Raw genomic sequence first — 19,742 nt, 5'->3', positions numbered from 1 at the left:
GTGGGGAAAATGTACCAGACACGCCGCCTCCAAACGGTAACAGCTTTTTTCTTAGCGTCCTGGGAGGAAGAGATCTGGGAAATTAGGGGGATTTGAAAGGAACCTGAAGAGCTGGAGAGAGAAAATCCAATTTCATAGTTAGCTCACAGAGGACGTCCAAAGGCAGCCAAGATGCTGGAGACTGACGACCCGAGGTAAGCCAAGCTGGTTTGGACAAACTGAATTGCTGCCTGTTTATTTTCTTTACCACATGTGGGCTGGCTGCTGACAGGGACCGGTTTATATGGAGGCACCGGTTTATATTGAGCTTTATGGGGCACTAATTCCAGTTCAAACAGAACAGTTCACTTGATTAAAATTGCTATGCATTTGTGAAAGAGAAGCTGGGTCCTCCTCTGTTGATCCGGTCCTAGCATTACGAGCGTCAGCAGAGGTGTCCGGATTTACACCTTCCTGCACTCTGACACTCCTCTACTTCAGTTTGTGACCTTATGTGAGCTCACCCAGATTCACACCAGTAACAGCTCAGCCCCAGTCTATGCCGTCGCATGGTTTTTACAGGGATGTAAAGAGGATCATTGTCTGTTCCCAAAGAGCTCAGTCGCTTTATGGACATACACAACATAGTACACATACGGACACAAAATATGTTATTTATTGTGAATTTTGCAAAGACACAGTTAAGCAACAAAATATACATTTGTGAACCTTTAGTTTTATACATAACAAATACAATCTGCTACCATAGCAATAAATTAAATGTACATTATTTACAACAGACATAGGCCACCAGGAACTACAAAGCACCGTCTCTCTACATAAAAAATAAACTTTGTCAGATACATTTCTTCAAGATTTATTTTCACTCTATAAACTCTGTTCACACTCTATTGATATAAATTCAGCATTTCCCTTTGCAGGATATACGCAGTGCTACATTCATTAAAACATAATGAAAGCATGCTCTAGGACTGGGGAATGACAGACTCTTTGCCAGCTCTAGTGGAACAGAACAGAAGTTGGAACACCAGCAAAGCAACGTGAGTGCAAGGTGCGGTCTGCAGAGGTGCTGAGCTCTGACCAGCCGCTGGTTTCAAAAGCAGTTATCAGCGCTAAGCACCTCTTGCAGTCAAGCCGAAGACGGCCGAGAAACCTCAGCCAAGGTTAACAAGCCCATTCGTGCCAGCGACGTATCCTGGCCCCTTCACCTGCCATTCCTGAAGACCCTCAAAACTCTGGAAAGAAACTGAGTTTGTGCTTAGGATCCCCCGTTTTCGCTCAGAAAAAAAGCACTTTCATGTTGTGCTTAAGTGTAATCCTGTGCTTGACTTCGTGGGATTTCAAGAGGATGCAAGTACGTGCTAAGTGCTTTCCTGAATAACAGCCCAGACGGAGCAGCAGCTTGCTGCCAGCTCTCCGCAGCTGCAAACTGGTCCCCAGGGCTAACGCAGGAGACGCTGGCGGTGGGGAGCAGGGTTCCCTCCCCGCTCTGCTGCCAGCACTCGGAGCCTGCAGCACCGGCGCTGGGGAGGTGGAACTGGACCTGACCTGCCTCTCCCTCTCACCAAGGTCATGAACTGGTCCGAGCCAAGCGGCAGGCAGGGTGCAGCAGGAGCAAGCAGGGGATCGAAACCCCAGCGAGAAGGGGAGCAACCTCCCGTGACAGGAGAGACCTCCCCACGGGGCCGGGGGCTCCCCCGAGCCTCCCCCAGCCACGTCTCTGAGCACCTTCTGCTCCCTGTGCAAAGTCTGGTAGAAGTTATGTGCATGGAAACGGTGGGGATCAGAAAGGAAAATGCACTGCCCGATAATTTTAGTGTCAGTTAAGGATCCTTTCTTTTATATATATATATTAAAAAAAAATCACTTTTATATATGTATATATATGTGCGCATGTGGGCGTCACTTATAAGCACAAAACATTTTGCAATATATATATACAGGAACACCTTCACCCACTGCTGGAAGTGCAAATGCCTCCGAGGTTTAACACAATTGCTGGTCAGTCCCCAGCACCGCTGCGGGACAATTCGGGACACTTCAGGGGCCGAAAGGAGCACGCCACGCACACAGAGCTGCAAGGCAGCGCAGGGAGGCAGAAACCACGCTAGAGCTTGGCTAGGACAGGAGCTTTAAAAGCCCGGTTGCTATTAAGGATGTTGCAGCAGGTTTTTACAACCAGCCTTGAGGAGTGCTGCTGAAAATGTCCCAGAGCACGCAGGAGCCACTGGCAAACTCTGTCCCAGACCTCGGCTCTGGGCCCCGCTGCCATTCCAGCAGGCTGGCGTGGGGAAAGACAAGCCCAACGCACTGCGTCTCTCTCTCCCTGAAGCTTCACACTGTCCTGCCTGCCTGTTAATCCCGTTCGAATAATTCTACAAATCAATCTAGGTCAAAAAGGAAAGTCACAGTTTCAAGTAAAAAAAAAAAAACACCAAAAATGAAAAACCCAGCTGACAGTAGCCACTGCATCTTCTGCTGAAAGATCTCACAGAGATCAACACCCATGCGAATGATGACATCTATAGAATCAAGCAACTTCTCAGGGAAAAAAAGGAAAACCAAGAACAGACCCTCACAGCAAGTCGTTGCACCAGTCAGTATTTCACTGCGTGGCATAAGGAAACCAGACCAAAAGCTTCTAAGGGGAAGAATTGGGGGTGGGTTTGAAAGTGCTACTGAAGCATCGTCAGACAGAAGTGCTGAACAGCAAAATATGTGGAACCTGAGACATCTAGAGCTAGCTACGGACCCGGCTAAGCACACTGTGCTTTTCCTCTTTCAAGGAAAACCTCAACATTTAAACTCTGTTTAAATGCAACTCACCGAAAGCAGGGGGGAGTGTCCCCACTGGTGGTTATTGGTATTTACCAGTCCTACACAGCGCACTTAGTGCCTGTGAAACTGTTCTCCGCCTCTTCCACAAGTGTTTTCCTTTGGTCTGATTCCTCTCCCATTACGGCTACAGCCTTTTCTTTTCACATGGATAACTTACATGCACAACTGGGAGCACCTACATGGAATAGTAAGGCTGTCAGATAGTACCGCGCAGAGCCTCGGTTAGCAGAGCCGGCTGGGTTTGGCTTGGCTTTGCTCTGGTCCAGGGGGAGGTGTCGGGGAGGAGGGGAGGTGATGGTTTGCTTCTACAAGCACTTGCCCGCAGAGAGAGGTGCATCCTTCGGGGAGCAGCCGCAGCGGCTGCCCGCGGCTGCTTCTAGGTGTGCAATTCTGCATGCGCCTCCTGAAATTGGCTGTCAGATACTTTTGTGCCCCTCGGAGCTCCAGCTGTGTAAAGTTAACTTTGGCACTCAAAGTTCTGTTTTCATTAGGAATCACAAACTCAAAGAATTGCTTTCACTTGAGATTGAGAGCCTTATTTCATGGGGGTTTTTGCAAAGGTCACAGATTGTGGTAAGGGGGAGGGGGCATCTCTGCAGCATTGCAGTGTATCTTTTGAAAAACTGATAAGGGAAATCTATGAGCAATGTGAAATTCATGGACAGACCTCAGTAAACTTTGGACGAAGGTCCATAAAAGAGCAAGAGGATTTCTTGGCATGTGGAGAGAGGTATTTTTTGGAAAAGGGCGTTACAGGAAAGTCACCTTGCAGAATTCCTAATCCTCGTCTTTCAAAATAAACAAAAGCACATTCAAAAGCAGCGGGACAGATTCTGCAAGGGGTGGAGCAGGCTAATGCCATCCAAATCACTGGAGTTTTATGCATTTGCTTGCCTGGCGATCCAACCCGTAGGGTAAAGCAGAGCCCACCGGGTAAATTCACTCTGAGTACCAGTTCTGGTATTTAGAGATACTCCAGCTTTAGCTTTGGTTAATCTTTTCCAGGCCTGTGCTCAGAGTCTCAGGCAGGGAAAAAGCAGGGAGGCCGTATAAACCATTTCCGAAGCTGCCGAGTGAGGATAAGTCGGCCCCAGTCACCAGCTCCGCTCCCCCGGGACCGGTTCGCGCGCCCTCCTCTTGTGCCAGAAACTGAGCGAGTACGGTGTAAGAGGCTGAATCTGCCCGAAAAGTTTTGCGATGTGGGTAGCGAGCTGGAGGGGGGAGGCGGCAGGGGGGCGGCCGGTGAGCTGCTGCAGCCCCCGCTGCACCGGGAAGAGCCGCCCGGGGAGCGCCGCGGGGGGATATTTTGCCCCCTTGTCTCCAAACAGAGAAGAGCGACGACAAACCATGGCGGGGCGGGGAACTGCCCCGGGGCCAAGCAAACACATAATTTTGCCCTGACCACCTACCCTGCCAAAAACCAAACATAAAAACCCGTTTCGCCACTGATAACTGCAAATAAAACCTGAACTGCGCGGGGGGGGTCCGTCCTGCTTCCTCCCCCTCTGCCCCAGAGGAGCCGGGAGGTGAGTCGGGAGGGGGGGACGGACGGCGCCCGCATGGTACCCATCAGCCGCAGCACGCACGGGCGCCCACGGGGAGACACAGCACAGCACCGCAGAGGGGACGTGGCCCCCGGCCACACGCAGTCAGGGACACATCTCCTCCCGCGGCGCAGAGGGAGGGGCACGGGGCGTTTGCTGGCGAGGGGTTCACCCGGTGGGAAGGTGGCTGGGTCCCTGTCAGGGCAGAGATCGCGGCAAGGTGAGAGCTTCTTCCCGGCGCAGAGGTGCAGCCGGGAGGGGAGGGCACCTCGCTGCCTGCGGCCGGGGCGTGCATTTTCCCACAGGATGTTTGAAGAGTTTTCCCTTTGTTGAAACAAAAATTCTCTGCAAAGAAGAAAAGGATAAAAGTGTCAGAGACTGTGGAAGGAGAACATTCTCACTCCTGCAGTGATGGCCAGTCCCAGGGAGGGAGCCGAAGCCGCGGCAGTGCCCATCCCCGAGACACAAAGCTGCCCGCCGCCCCCGGGACGGGAGAGGAGGAAACTCAGTGATGGGCTGAAAATCACAGCTTTTTGAGACCCATGCTTTCAGAAATGGAAATTCCTCTCGTTTCAAGTTTTATGGGCTCTTCTGCTCAGCTAGAAACTTCCTAATGAAAACCCCGATTTCATGACACAGAAGGACTCCAGGAACTGGAGCCTGCAAGAAAACCAGTAAACAAATTCCTCATGGCTTGCAAGTGCCTCCTGCGTGAAAGCACCCACTCGCGCTGGTGGCCCCATGCACGGGCAAAAGCCCTGCTGCCGGATGGAAAGTCCCCCAGCCACCGAGAGCCCAGGCTAATCACGCTGCACTCCCTCCAGCTCTGCCCATAAAATCCCCCTCGTAAACTGGCTGTTTCCATCTGGTTTTTGGAAGGGGTAAGGATACCTGCTCCGCTCCTCCACCCCCAGTGCACAGAGCAAAGCACAGCAAACTTCATCCTCCCTGCGGAGATGGGCACAAGCGTTCCACAAAGCTTAACTGGGAAAAAATGAAACCTGCTGGGCTGCGGCCCACCATCCCTGCGAGCAGGTGGCAGAAGCGCTGTGGGAGCACCGAAAAGTACTCCAGAAAGGAACACGTAAAGCTGCACAGCGGCACGGATGGGCACAGACCTGTCTGTCACTAACCGCTACGGTTTTTCTGACTCACTGCTGCCCTCATCTTACAAAAGCGTTCAGGATGCTTCAAGATATACTGTTGATCACATATTTAATAATAAACAGTGCAATTAGCCAGTGTTAGCTATACACACTTGACCACAGACGAGACGAGTCATTCTGCACAGCACCGTATTACAAACACTCACCTTTCACAAGTTCATGACGACTTCTTCCTGCTAGTGGCTCTAAACGGAAGAACAGAATATGGGCTGGGTTGCAAATGAAGAGGCAAGAAGTCCTGAAAGCCCTTCCCCTTCCGCTCCCTCCCCGACGGCCCCTCGCGGGCTCTGCCTCCCGCTCCACAGCCCCTGCAAACCCCGGGCCCCCCGGGCCCCCCGCACCGCCTGCCTGCAGCCGGGCAGGGCAGCATGCGGCCGCGCAGCACCTCGCCTGGCGAGAGCCGCCCGTGCCTACCGTGCTGGAGCTGCCGTGGCTGAGCTTGTCGAAGCGAAACTTCAGGTTTGACCTCGGAGAGTTTCTGTTCTTCATATCTGCTGGAGGGAGGGGAAAAGCAAAGGAGGAAAATAATAATCTGTGAACACAAATATTTGCTGAAGCTGTAGGGCTGACTCGACCAGCCTGACAGCCAGGCACATCAATAGACTGTCATGAGTGCTACCAATATTTAGTCTGCCTTGGCTGAATGTTTGGCAAAATGTGTACATTAAATGTTTTTGATGGAACAAATTGAGGCTTAATTACATTTCACAGTCTTTCTACTGGAAATGCCACTGAAAAGGCTACAAGAAATGACTGATCCGTATAATGTATGGGTGGATTTCCATGTTCTTGGCAGGAGAAATACAAAATAAACACTTTAAACATTAAAAGAGGCTGGTTTAACAGTTCAGAAAATCACTAATGAAATAAGGAGGAGGACCTGTGGGGTGCTGAGATACAAAAAGCCAGCCAGACTGCGCTCTGCAGCCCAGCTTTTCCCCCGCGTTGTTCCCAATTACGGAGCTGTTCAGGGTGGATTTGTGCCTCCCTGGCTGTTTCGCAAACAGCTCCCAAGTTCATAATGTGCGTTTTCATTTGGATCGTGCTGCCTTCCGGCAGGCGCTCTGCTGCACGAGGAAATTAAAGCCGCAGTGATCTGCGGGCGAGGGGCGGGCACTGCAGACATCCCCCAGCCCCAGCACCACCGTGCCGTCACCGGTGCCGTCACCGCGGGATGCACCAGCAAAGGGCCCAGTTCTGCCAATTTTACCCTCTTGAATTGCACCTCATTTTGCAAATCGTCCGACTGAAATGGATGGAGTCAGTGAGTGAATTAGCAGTAGGGGTAATGGAGCCAAGACCAAGGAAAGCTGCTTGTTTATTAAATAATTTGTGAGTCATGGCTCGGTCCTTGGCGACAGCGAGTTTCCACGACTGCTGCACATGTCTGTCAGGGGAGAAGGGAGGAAACAGCCACAGCAAAAGCCACCTCTGCGCTCTAATTTAGAAGGGAAACAAATTCCCCATGGAAATACAGAAATAAAGCACATGGGGCCGCCTCTCCAGAACAGCCTCGTCAGGAGCGGGGTTTTGGGATGCGCAAGAGAGGAGCGGGGTTTTGGGACGTGCAAGAGCTTGCCCCACGTCCCGCGGGACGCCCGTCCTGCCAGGGCGAGCATGGTCGCTGCTTCGCCCCCTCACCTTTGGCAGCCGCCTGCAGCCCGGGCAAGGCTGGGGAGGGGGCTTCTCCGTCCCAGAGCCGCAGACCCCATCCCGACCTGCCGCTGCGGGACCCTGGGGGCTTCCGGGGGCTGCAGGAGCGAAGGCAGAGCCGGTGCCTCCCCCCAGCCCCCCCGCTCCCCCGTGACCCACCTGTGGGGCTCCTGCTCATGATCACGGGGGTGGCCGCGGCCCCCACGCTCGGGCTCTCGCTGCCGGGCGAGGCGCTGTAGACAAACACGTCCTGCTTGAACGGCGACGCCGTAGACGGCTGGCTTCCCTGCACGGGGAGAGACCAGGACACGGCTTTCTCTTGTGCAGCCAGCTTTTCTCCCCGCGCCCCGCTGACGCCCCGTCGCACCCCTGCTCATCAGAGCCTGCCCGCTCGCGGGAGAGCTCGTCCTGACGGAGCAACCTCCCGGTCCCGCTGTGCCGAGCGCTGCCCAGTGCATGCCAAGGCTCACCGGAGTGCCCCACCGGGCACCCCAACCCTCCTCCTCCCCGCACCCAGGAACGGGATTAAGCCCCTCGATGTCAGCGGGGAGGAGGCACCTGGGGGGGCCGCGGGGCACTTCCCCCCCACAGAGACCACCCGAGGGTCTGGAGGCAGCAGGAAGCCGCGGGGTCCCGAGCCCGAGCACGCTGCGGGGCGGGTTTGGTGCCTACCACGCTGTCGTACTCCTCCAGGGTCTCGCTCTCCCCCGCCGTGCTGCTGAAGCTGCTGGTGCTCGAGGAGGAACGGGAGATGTTCGACCTCCCGTTCTCTTTCAGCTTAATGAACGGCCTACGAAGAGGCGGAAAACAAAACAAAGGGCACGTGGCTGTCACTCAGAAAGCTTTGTCACTCAGAAAGCCGTGTCCCTTGGGCTCCGACAGCAGGGACAGACCCTCCTGTGCACCCCCAGAGCAAAGCAGCTGCCGCAGGGATGAACCCAGTGGGGTGCTTCTGTAAGAAACCATTTCCAAAGGCTTGGGGTAAAGTAGCTGGTGGGTGCCACCAGCAGAAACCCTTGGGTCACGCTGAGTCCCCAGTGGCAGGGAGGGATGGGCACCACGGGCCTCCCAGCTCCCACGCCGTGAGGGTTTGGGCAACTTCTGTCAAATACTGCCCTTTGCTCTTCTTTTTAAAGATGGCTATTTTCAAACCATAAAGGAGCTGTGCTCATGAATCACCAGAATCTTTTTTTTCCTCCCTTAATATCAAACTTATTTATAGTAAAACCTGGCGACGGCTTTGTTTGACAAAGTCCCCAATGGTCTGTTGAGCTCCGGTCAGAGGAGGACGGGGCTCCCCCCGGCTCACCTGTCTTTGTTGGGGCATATTTCAGGGGAGCTGGGGTTGGACGAGGTTTCAGATTTCATCTCTTGGGAAGAATGTCCCAAATCTGGTGTCTTCTGGGCTCCAGAAACACTGTCGCTGAGGGCACAAAGAGACAGGTTGCACGAGTTATACAAGAGACTTAAAAAGGATGGTCAAATTATACTCCCTAACACCAAATGCTAAACTGTAAGAGTAACAGATGCTCTCTGGATACCACCACTTCGATTTAAAACAGAGGGAAGGGATCCAAGGCACTACTCCTCGAACACGGCAAAAGCAGCTCTCGTTGCTGGCTTGTGTGGAAGGGGAAGGCTGTGCCCCAGGCAAGGTTTCCAGCACCCACCAACAGCTCCTCTAATGTTTAACACGCAGTAGGGGTTTTTAACCTCGGTGACCAGGGCGATGTCAAACTTACCACCTTGTCCTGCTCTCCACCTGGCTCTCAGAGCCCGTGTGCAGGCGAGGGAACAGCCCCGAACGGCGCTTGATGGGGCTCCGGGACTGGTTCTTGGTGGCAGCTGCTGATACGGGGGGCTGAAAGCACAGAACAGTCCGGGCTGGAGGGCAAAGCTCCCTCCTAGAAGCTCATAAGACTAAACATCCTACGAGGAATTATGCTGCCTGCAATTCACAGCCTGCGCATCTAGAAAACATGTAACGCCAGAATTTCTTTTATATCTCCTTTGTACTTTGGGGCTGAAAACCCCAGGAAGCTAATCTTTGGTTCTTCCAGAAAACAAGCCCCACTTGAACAAAGTGCTCATAAAACCATGCTCTGCTCAAGTCTTCTCGCCCTTACACTCACTGCCTGTGCAGGGGACTGCCAGACTACATCAGCGCAGTGTAGTGCCCTGCCAGGCTGGGGAGGGAGGGACGGACAGAGGGACAGCGGGACAGAGGGACGCGCGGCCGCGCTCACCGAGAAGGTGGTCTTGGTCACCTCGCCGCTGTTGTGCGCGATGCCCCCGCTGAGGCTGCCCGGGATGCCGCCGCCGTGGTGCTTCTTCTGGCTGCCCACCATCGTCTCCATGGAGTGGCTGCGCACCCGGATGGCTCTCTGTGGCCGGAGGGGACAGGGGACAGCAGGTCACCACCGCCCTGCGGGCACCGACCCCAAACCACCTCCCCAGCCCCAGGCCTCCCCCGGGCACATTGCAGAGCATCCTGCCCGGTCCTCCCCTGAGAGCCAACGCACACCAACAACAATCTGGCAGGTAACAGCAGCAGCCATTGCACCACGCGGCCTGAGGATGAGCCGCCCCTCGGGGAGCCCCACAGCCATGACAAGATCAGATTCTCCCCCCATTGCCTCCGTGATGCCGGGCGCAAGGGCCGAGGACTGCAGCTATGGGACCGGGAGCAGCAGACATGAGCCCCGGAGCCCTGCCTCCCGCCCGGCGCCTGGCCAACCTCCCAAAACCCCTCAGCAGGAACAGGGACGACAGCCGAGTCATAAGCCAGTGTTTGGATGCACACACCCCTCTGCGACTCTCCCTGGACTCGGAGAGGATGGGTCTCGCGAGGAGCCTCCTGCCCTGCCTGCTGCCTGCACCTCTCCTGTGCGCTGACAGACCTCTCCAACCTGCCCCGAAACATCCCCAGAGCTGGAGGCTTCACAGCCGCTTCACAAAAGTACTTCTGTTCTTCAGTGTGCTTATGCTTGAAAAATACGTTTAGCCTGAACCTCTGCTGCTGCTGGTTTGGCCCATCCATCTCTGTAAGAGACCTGGAGACGAGCTGCACAGCATCATCCCCACGGCAGCCACAGACTCTCCCTGCTCCCTTTGGTCTTCATTTCTCCCAACCAAGCAGCCCCCTTCCTTTGCTCTTCACATCAGCCACGATCCCCCAGGCTCTGGACACGCTTTCCTCCGGACTGCCCTTGCCCGAGCCACATCACCGAGTCTGGGCGCAGCTTCCAGCCAAGAGCCCACCCATGCTCCGGCCCGCCGTGCTCTGTGCCAGCGCTGCAGCCCGGCGCGGCTTCTCCTGCCGCATCCCCGCTGCTGGATGCAGCAAACAACAACCACGACTGCTGCGGCGCCAAACTCCTCCTGCAATCCAGCCCCTCAGCCAAAGCACCCCTGGCCTCCTCCCAGCCCAGCCTGAGGGCTGTGTTTCCCGCACAGCCTTGAGGCACCTCGCTCACTCAGCAAACCACAGCCTGTTCCCAGCTGCCCTGAAACATCCGTGTCCGTTTTGGCACAGGCTGGTTTTTTTACAGGAGCGAGATGCCCAGCGCAAGGCCTCGTGCCCTTGTTCCCTCTGGCTGCCCCAGAGAGCTGGAGCACCGCCGGAGCTCCGTGCACCGAGGGATGCCCACGGCCAGGCGTGCCTTGCCCGGGCATGGAGAAGAGGTGCCAAGTCCAACCCGCCTCCGCGGCAGAGCCCAGAGACGTGCCGTGCTGGGTCTGGACATGACAGGACTCGCAGCCCCCGCGGAGCTCTCCACATCCCCTGGGAAAGGACCAACGGCCGGGCTCTGCGAACGTCAGTGGCACAAGTGAGGGAAGAGGACTGCTGTAACCTGTTCTGACTCAAACTGTTGCAAGCAGAGCTGCGCATACCGGAGGCAGAGACCTCGTGCAGATCCAAACACTCGTCTGGGTGCTTAAACAGGACCTGAGCTATTTTTCAAGTCTTCTTGACTGAGAAGTTGTTGTCCCAAGCACTTACAAATACGACCACGAGATCTTTTGAAAGTCTGGCACACGCTATGAAAAGCAGCAGTAAAATGCACAAGTTAAAAAAAAAAAACAACCTGTACCCATATTTTAATTACTGTTGTCACCATAGCAACGGGAGCCCAAACTAGACTGTGATGCCAGTGTGCCAATTACAGGAAGGTTTCTCTTCGCAGCTATTCCCTTTGAATTGCTTCTGCACTATCCGCCGTGCCATGGCTACCTCTCCTCCAGCCCCTTGAATCCCAGCTCAAGGTAAAGAGATTTTGGAGGAAACAAGCCATCAAGGGCCAGATTTCTGGAGGAGCCCGGCACTGTATCCATGGTGCACCGGCACCGGTTTGCTGCTGGCTCCAGGGGTTACTGAGCTGCAGGCAGACCTGCACCAGGGTAAGTGGGAGCTGCAGCCCCAAGCTCTCACCGAGACCCAGCCCATGCTGGGGACCATGGCTGCCCCGACAGCCCTGCGCTGTCCCCTCCTGCCCATCCAGTAACAAACACCAAGCAAGAGTCCATCAGACCTGATTTATTAGGGTCAGCAATTCATACAAAATTTGACAGAGTTTGCAGATAAAAGTAACTGGTTGCTTGCTTTGCTGCCAGCAACTCCGGCGGGCGCTCGTGCCGTGCAGGCAGGAAGGCTTCTGCCTGGGGCTGCCAATGCTGTGGAGCTGTGCAGGGCGCCCCGACACCCCCTCCCAGTGGGGGCTGGCCAGTGGCTCCTCTCCCCGCAGCAGGGAGGCAAAGGCACCCCTCTCGCTTGCTCAGAGCCCAGCAGAAACGAGCTCCGCTTTCCTCTGAGCAGCCGGTCCCCACGTCGCATGGCCGGGGAGGAAGGGGCTGCGGGCTGGGTGGCGGGTGCGAAGCACCGGGCAAAAAGAAACCATGGGGATCATGTCTCACCCCCTCCCAGCCCTCTTATTTACCATCTCTCCTCTCCCCCGTTCACTCTGACAGCACACGGTGCAGGACATAAGCTAGGACGCAGCCCAGCAGCGCAGTCCCGAGGCGGCCGGGCAAACACAGCCCAGCCCGGACCACGGAACTCACCGCCTGCCCTGGCGCACCCTGCAACGCCAAGAGAGCAAAGTCCGCTTTCTCGTACACAAAAAGCATGCAAAAAAATGATTATTTAACATCAACGTCTCAGACCCTGAAGTGAACACTGTGACATGACTGCCCAGCATCTCAATTCCTGCGACTTGTCTCATACCTGAACAGGGCACGCCTGAGCCTCCACCCACCCACGGCGGGGGCCAGGGAGCTGCTCACCCCTGCTCTGCAGCTGATGGGTGCAGGATGAGTTGACTCATCCACCAGTGCCTATTCCTCTGTACTATAGAGAAAACTGTGCCTATAAGGTAACTGCAGGAGTTGTCTCCATACAGCCGCAGCCAGGGCAGCTCCCTGGCCGGGGACGGTGACGGCCACCCCGCACCAGCCCCCCTCCCTGCTGCACATGCAGCTAAAACTGCCTCTGCCTGGCAGAGCCGACGCGCCGGGAGCAGAATGGGGAGAGGCATGGTGGAGCCGCACGGGCCGAAGCACAGTCACCCATGCAGGGATGCGGTGTCCTGGCTCGAGGGCTCTGCTGAACACCCACCCATGGGTGCAGCCCGGATTTACACGTGCCAGCCCTTCCCAGACGCCTCCCCATCGCTGTCTCAGGGCAGCCGCACCAGAGACATCTGGCAACAGCTCGTCCCCCGAGACTCAAGTGCTGCCCCTCCGTTTCAAGGGATGTCCCCCGCTGCCCAGCTGGTCACTGTCCCTACCTCCAATGGTCGCTCAGATAATTTTATCTCCACATAATTTTATCTCTTTTTCTTCTCCTCCAACCCACTCTCCCTTCTCTGCCCTTACACTCACCCAATCCCCCTCGGCACACCCAACACCGTTTCTCCTCTCCACACCCAGCACCTCTCGTTGCATCTCCTGTTTTAAGCGCAACGACAACCACCTCCCACCCCCTTGCCACGGCAGCCACCTCTGGGCGTCCTCCCCCCAATCCCTGTCCCGCAGCCAGTGTGCCGCAGCAAGCCCCCGCGGGGCAGCCAGCAGCGCGGGGACACGAGCAGGACTTGCCCTGCAGCAGTGGAGCCCGACTGCAGGCACAGCCCGCGCTGGGGTGCTGGCCCTGGAGCGAGACCCGTCCAGAGACATGGCAAATGCCAGAGCACGCTGGCGAAGAGGAGGTGCTCGGGGGCTCTGGAGGGGTCGCCCCGATGGTGGCACTCACCAACAACGCAACCGCGGCAGCTTGTGCCTGCTCCCACCGGGACCAGCTCCAGCGTTCGCCGGCTAAGTGGGCAGTGGTGGCAGCAAGCTCCCACCTCCTCCCGCCGCTCTGCTTTCAGGGGACGTCTCTCATCCCCCAACACCGCTCACCCGCATCTTCCACTAATATGTGCTTTGCCAGCCCCGGGTGCATTTTAACTCTGCTGTTGGCAAGGGACAGGGGTTTACCTTGAAAGACTCCAGAAAGCCTCCGTGACCCCCGTTCTCCAGCTTGTCCTCCTCTGGCCCCAGCCCCAGCATGGTCTGCGTGTGCCCGTGGAGCTCGTCGTGAAGGTTGTCCAACAAGGCGGCCCGCGTCCGGTCCTGGGGGAGCGAGAACAGGCTCAGCTGGGGGCCCCGAGGGAGGGGGCAGCGGTGCCGACCCGCAGGACAGCCGGCTCGTCCCCCCTCGAGGGCAGCGCCCGCCCCGCGGGGCCCCACGGCCGTCAAGCAAGCTGAGACACATGCACGCTTTGATCATTCGTCCCTGCAAGCGCTGACCCAGCTCAGCCCGGGGAAACGCGGCTTTGCGGAGGAATGCCGAGAGCCCCCCTGCGCCTGCCGCGGCCCTGGGCAGGGACGGGCGGGCAGCGTTACCTCCAGCTTCGCAAACTTGTCGGACTTGCAGCAGGCGTTCTCGGCGTTGATGAGCTTGGTCAGCAGGAACTCGCGGAACTCGGGGTTCTGGTGGGGAGAGAGCCAAGGTGGAAAACATCCACTGCCGTAAGACTCTGCGTACCTCTGGTACCAGAGCTGTACCGACCCAAAAATCGAGCTCACAGCACCCTGCAGCCTCCTCCAGATGTGGGAGCATTGGTGCAAAACCCCAGATGGGCTCGGGGTGCCCTCCTGCACTGGCCATCACCTCCACATTGACACGGGTGCCCCGGCAGCAGAGCCACAGCTGCCACCTTGCATGGGTTATGCTGTGCGATGGTGCACAGCCTCCTGCCCTACCATAAACCCCATGGGCCTCACTAGAAATCCAAATAAATGCATATAAATTCCAGAATTCACGTTTTCCCTAAGCAGGCGTGCTTGGAAATATCTCAGACGTACACATCTACTTTTTCTATGGCTTAGAACATGCTTCCTGTCTCAGCTCTTACCTTCTGGAACACTGGCGGGCTCGGCAGGGGCGGGCCGAAGGAGGGGACATCTTCCCGGGCCGTGACCGACACCTGCAGAGCCAAGAGGAACGTTATTCCCATGGGTGCAGCAGGGCAGCCCCCAGCGCAGAGCCGTCCCTCTCCTGGAGGGCGGCCAGCGTGGGGCGGGCGATGCTCTCCCCAGCCCAGCCCAGCCCAGCCCAGCCCAGCCCAGCCCAGCCCAGCTCAGCCCAGCCCAGCTCAGCAGAGATGCCCCAGCACCCAAGAGCCAAGGGGCATCCCAGAGCCCTCGCCCTGCCGGAGAGACCGCTCCTCCCCAGCCCTCATCAGTCATCACTCCTGCTTCCATGAGAGGGTTAACCAGGCACAGCTTTTTACATTTACTTCCTATGAATCCTGTTTTCATTTGTGGCTCTGGATCTCTTACTACAAAACAGAGAGATAACAGGGTTTATGCTACCTACACTTGAGTGATGCGTTAGACGGGTATGAGCTGTTCTGATGCTTATTCAAATACTGAGTAGCATCAAAAATCTTTAGCAAATAAGCATGCTATTATACATGCACATATTTTATACATGTATGTATGTATACACACACATTATGTAATATATATGTGTGCGTGTATATATGTATGTTTAATATACACATACATATGCCAGTTAGGTATAATACTGGTTGTATCACTGGGCACACGGGCAGGGCAACCACTGGGCAGCCGCCTCCAGACCTCGGCCTGAGATGCCGAAGCAAAAATCGGCACGTGCAAGTCGCGATTCCCCTCACCTTGTACGCCGTGTTATCTGCCTCGGGGTTTTCCACCTGCACGACAATGTAGGCGTGCAAGAAGTTGGAGGCGATCATGTCTGGGACAAACGGCGTGTTCTCTTCTTGGAAGATGATTGCCACAATGTCATTGCCAATGTGCCTCTTCCTCTGGAGCTAAGCAGAAAGGGAAAACATCTGGTCGGTAAAGCCAGGCGGTTCTGCTCCCTCGGGAGCAAACACCAGCTCCGGGCGCACCGGCTGCCGCGCGCCGGGGAGCCCACGTGGCTGCTGCCCGCGCCGCCGCCCGCCAGCCGAGGCTGCCGCGGCACTGGGGCTCGGCGGCTGGCGGCACTGGGCAGGGCAGCGCCAGCGCATCCTGGCTCAGACGCTTCTGTGCAAGGAAGCTCATTTCTCTTACTTGTTGTGTGTCTCCTTCGGTAAAAGGCAGCTTTGTAGAGACGTGAAACATTATCTCCCTGTCCCTGAAAACCGTGTACACAGACTCTGCTCCCGTCTGCCCGTGGCTGACATCCAGACCTCCTCGAAAACTGGAGACAAAGGGAAAGGCGGGGAGAAATGAAGAAATATTAATTGAAAGCTTAGCAGAGACCGCCAGCGGCTGTCAGGGGACAGGGTGATAGAACAAACCAGCTCATTTATCTTTATCTAGTACCGAGCAAACGGGAAAGAACAGACTGTGCGTCATGTATTGTAACCAAGCATCGCCATCACCAGTCTGAAATTCAGGGTGTGCGGCAGAGCAGTGCCGGTCGGCCGGGGCTGCCTGCAGCCATGGGCGCCAGCCATGGGACCGGCAGTGCTAAGCGCGGCCAAGGTGGGCTGCCCGCGCCTGCCAGCCCACGGCCCTCACCAGCAGCGAGGGGTGTCTGCCCGCACCGTGGCCACTGCAGCGACCGCCCCGGAGGCATGCCGCGGCTGAGCCCGTGACACCAGACAGGGCGCGTTTCCGCACAAAGTTCCTTTCATCTATGGCTGAATATAGCCAGATTTTCTCACAGCCTCAAAACTGCAGGAAAGGAAGTTTTTCTCTCTCTTGGCAGCTCCAATTTTTTTTTGGAAAACTCCCCCAGCTTTGAAAAACAAGCCAAAGCTATATTTGCTTCTGCTCTGTACAACCCGCTCATGAGTGAGATGACTTCTGTTCTCGCCCGGTAGATATTTTTACATATGACATGGTCTCTTGTTAAATGTATTTGTAAAATCATTCTTTTTATTTGACTCACCCTTTGAAGTCCTGGAGTGTTATGGTGTCTCCCAGAAAACTTAAGAAGTTCTTGAAGGCAGCACTCTCTTCATTATTGCCGAACAACTCCTCCTCTTGGGTCTACAAAACACAGGGCGCATCTTTTGAGAGCCCCAGCCCTGCCCGTTTCCAGCAGCCAGCCAGCCAGCCTGCCCGGGCTGCGCAGCGCCCATCGACACCGGCTCCGGGGGAAGGAGGAGGGTCCAGCCACGGCTCTGCTACCGCAGTGTTGGTCTGACGCAGCCGCGGAGGCCCCCACGCTGCCTGAGCTGAGGGTGACCAAAGCCACTGTCCCCAGCGGCCGCCACGTGCCGGGGCAGCCCTGCACGCTCGGGGACCTCCTGGTGCTGCTCCTCTGTCGCACTACGGGTGGTACGGACACAACAACCACGGACACCACTAACGCGAAAGGTCCCTTCGAAATGTGCCTTCTGCACATCACGCTGCTCTGAGCGTCTTCTTAAAATCAAACCTTGCTATCGGCAAAAGTGCCACAGCAACACAGAAAGGAACCCGTCCCGCCCCAGCTCTGCTGGTGATTTCTGCTCAGGCCACCTCTCCCGGCCCACCCGTCTCCTGCCACCTCCTGCCCCATCCATGGGGTGCCCGGGGATGTGACCAGCACCTCGACCCGGGGTGCCGCACACGGCCGCAGGCTGCTCCACACCTCCGCTCCCCAGCTGGCACCACCGCGCTCGCCACCGGCACCGGCTGTGGGCCGGTCACAGCCCGCTCAGCCACCATGGCACCCACAGGTAAAGCTGCTGAGAGCGACTTCTGACCAACAGCAAGGGACCTTAGGATAACGTTCAGGGAATACCAAAACAAGAATGAATCCTCCATTGGAAAATCCAAGTCTTAATCATCCCTTGCGTGCTATATTTCAAAACAATGAGACCTTAATTGTGGTCTTGCATGAGTTACTGAATCCAAAATAAAATGCAATATGTAAAGATAATTAGAGTGCCTGTCAGAATAATCTGTGGTGAGTTATAAGGCTCAGCTGCCTCTGCGCTCCCCATCCGGAGTCCCTCGGCTAACGACAGCATTTTCAGCAAACGCATGTCTTCATAGCCCACAGTCCTCCAAGACAAATGTAACTGTTTCACTGTCTAAACATATATCTGATTAAAATACCATGCCTGCTAAAATTCATTTTCACATCTACTTTTCCCTACAGCAGCTCGTGGGCTGATTTCCATACTGAATTTTTTCAGTCACATCATTTTTTAATGAGTCGGGGAAACATCCGAGCAATAAGAAATGCATTATTAGTGAGGACACCCAGTAACACAACGTGTTGCACGTGACAGAATTAACTGCAGGGCCGAATTTGCACTTGTGAGACGCAGACCTCTGGCAAGCGGGGATGTGCTCCACGAGAACGGCACGGGAATTACTCACCTGCCTGAACTTCTGATAGATCACACCGAACTTGAACGTGTTGTTGACCTCATGTTCATCATAAGACACTATCATCTGGGACGCCTGCAGTAAAACAAAATACGAATTATTTCATTTGGTAGTTCAAAACATGATGTCCAGAAGAGCAAACCCTGCTCGGCGTGCGCGCTGCTGGCCAGGCTCACGGCTCCGCTCAGCATGCTTGCCATTGCCCGCCGGCCGCAGTACAGCTCCTCGTGGTGGGCAGCGGGGCAGAGCCCGCCGGAGCTGCAGCGGGGTACGGCAACAGCCTGGCAGCACCCGAGGGAGCGGAAGGGGGGCAGAAGCCAAATTTCCACATAATCAGGCCAAAAGTTTTCAAGAGCGGCCCCGGTTTTGGTTATCAGCATCCCTGCAGCCCCTGCCGCCGACAGTCCGCCTGGATGCCTGTGGGCTTCAGGTGGGCATGACCTGTGGCCCCGGCACCCAGGCGTGGCGGGGGGACACGGGGAGCCCCGACCTCTCGCAGGTTTTCTGGGGGAAGTTTGGGGCCCTTTGGGTGCAAATAACGGCAGCTCCCGCAGCGCCCCAGCTCCGCGGTCCCAGCCCCGCTCTGCGGGGACCGAGTCAGAGACGTTTGTCTTCCCCGACCGGGCATCGGCTGTTCTCGAACTTCCAGATAAGGGTTCGATAGCAACACCAGTAATGACAACGGATGAACAAAATCAGTTTGACCTTGGCTACATCAAAGGGCGATGAAACTGCCTTGTAACTTACTGCTGTGCCTGCCACAGAAAAGATCTTCCACATAAAAGGTACTTGAAAATGATGGATTTGCTTTGTAACTTCCCGGGAGCGGGTCTCTATGGCAGCACAAGAACGCACACAAGGAGAAGCGATCCCTGAGTGGGCAAGTCAGTCCTGGCACATCACCAGCGGGGACTGCCACCCGGATAAAACAGTCCGTCCCCCACAGCGACCCACCCGCCCCTGCATCTCTTCCTGCAGGGCTTCTCAAGCACAGGCTCAACCCATCTCACCGGGTTTCAAGCAAACCTTAAGGCATCAAACCAAGACCCAGGTTGGTTTTACACCCCACAGACGGTTGCCTTCCCCTCCTTCCCCATGATCCAAGGGCAGATTAATACCAAAGTGCCATCAGCCCTTGGTGGCCAGTTGACAGAACGAGACGGTGGCATGCACGTGCCATCAGAAGGCCGTTAGCGAACCTGCTGCCCAGACACGCACAGCCCGCCACCGCTGCACTGCTCGCATCCCCTTGCAGCCGGGTACAAAGGTAGAGAGCTAGAAAGATGCAGTACAAATATCCATGCTCTGTATCAAAGTAGCCATTGGATCTTGGAGAAAAGGGGAGAATTAACCCTGTCTGACCTTCTCTGCCAAATACGTGACTGACTTGGGGTAAGTTACCTCACCTTGGGGTACAGAACCGGGTTAAACTTCAGCCCGGAGGCATCGTCGCAGAAGGCCTGTGGGCAAGGGGAAAGAGCAGTCAGTGCCGGGTCCCCGGGCGTGCGGAGCAGACACCCCTGTCCTGCCGAAACTCCACGGCAAGGCTGTGAATGTCATAAAGGAGCCAAATCCAGCCTCCGATTGCAGGAGCTCCCCTCTTTGCAGCCTCTCACTGGGATGTCCTGTGGCCTGGCTGGTAGCCAACTGAGGATGCAGCAAGACAAGTCCCAGGTCTCTCCATGGGTCAAAGGTGCTG

General features: G+C 56.0%; 1 protein-coding gene across 2 annotated transcripts in view; it reads right to left on the bottom strand.

Annotated features, from left to right (window-relative positions):
• Positions 1-4,179: 4,179 nt before the first annotated feature.
• RAP1GAP2 (RAP1 GTPase activating protein 2) overlaps positions 4,180-19,742 on the bottom strand; it is an 80,048-nt gene continuing 64,485 nt past the window's right edge. For both annotated transcript variants that reach the window (XM_050908762.1, XM_050908763.1), the window contains 16 exons: positions 19,450-19,503; positions 18,035-18,118; positions 16,611-16,711; positions 15,785-15,914; positions 15,385-15,540; positions 14,599-14,670; positions 14,087-14,173; positions 13,679-13,813; positions 9,448-9,585; positions 8,944-9,062; positions 8,511-8,624; positions 7,874-7,991; positions 7,361-7,487; positions 5,963-6,039; positions 5,695-5,733; positions 4,180-4,727 (listed from right to left, as the gene is read on the bottom strand). In XM_050908762.1, the coding sequence (XP_050764719.1) occupies positions 5,725-5,733; positions 5,963-6,039; positions 7,361-7,487; positions 7,874-7,991; positions 8,511-8,624; positions 8,944-9,062; positions 9,448-9,585; positions 13,679-13,813; positions 14,087-14,173; positions 14,599-14,670; positions 15,385-15,540; positions 15,785-15,914; positions 16,611-16,711; positions 18,035-18,118; positions 19,450-19,503 (1,521 nt within the window). In that variant the 3' untranslated portion in view covers positions 4,180-4,727; positions 5,695-5,724. The remainder of the gene's footprint in view (positions 4,728-5,694; positions 5,734-5,962; positions 6,040-7,360; positions 7,488-7,873; positions 7,992-8,510; positions 8,625-8,943; positions 9,063-9,447; positions 9,586-13,678; positions 13,814-14,086; positions 14,174-14,598; positions 14,671-15,384; positions 15,541-15,784; positions 15,915-16,610; positions 16,712-18,034; positions 18,119-19,449; positions 19,504-19,742) is intronic.

The sequence above is a fragment of the Gymnogyps californianus genome, chromosome 20 (assembly GCF_018139145.2).
Source record: "Gymnogyps californianus isolate 813 chromosome 20, ASM1813914v2, whole genome shotgun sequence".
Lineage (NCBI taxonomy): Eukaryota > Metazoa > Chordata > Aves > Accipitriformes > Cathartidae > Gymnogyps > Gymnogyps californianus.
This window is presented reverse-complemented; position numbering and strand designations above follow the sequence as displayed.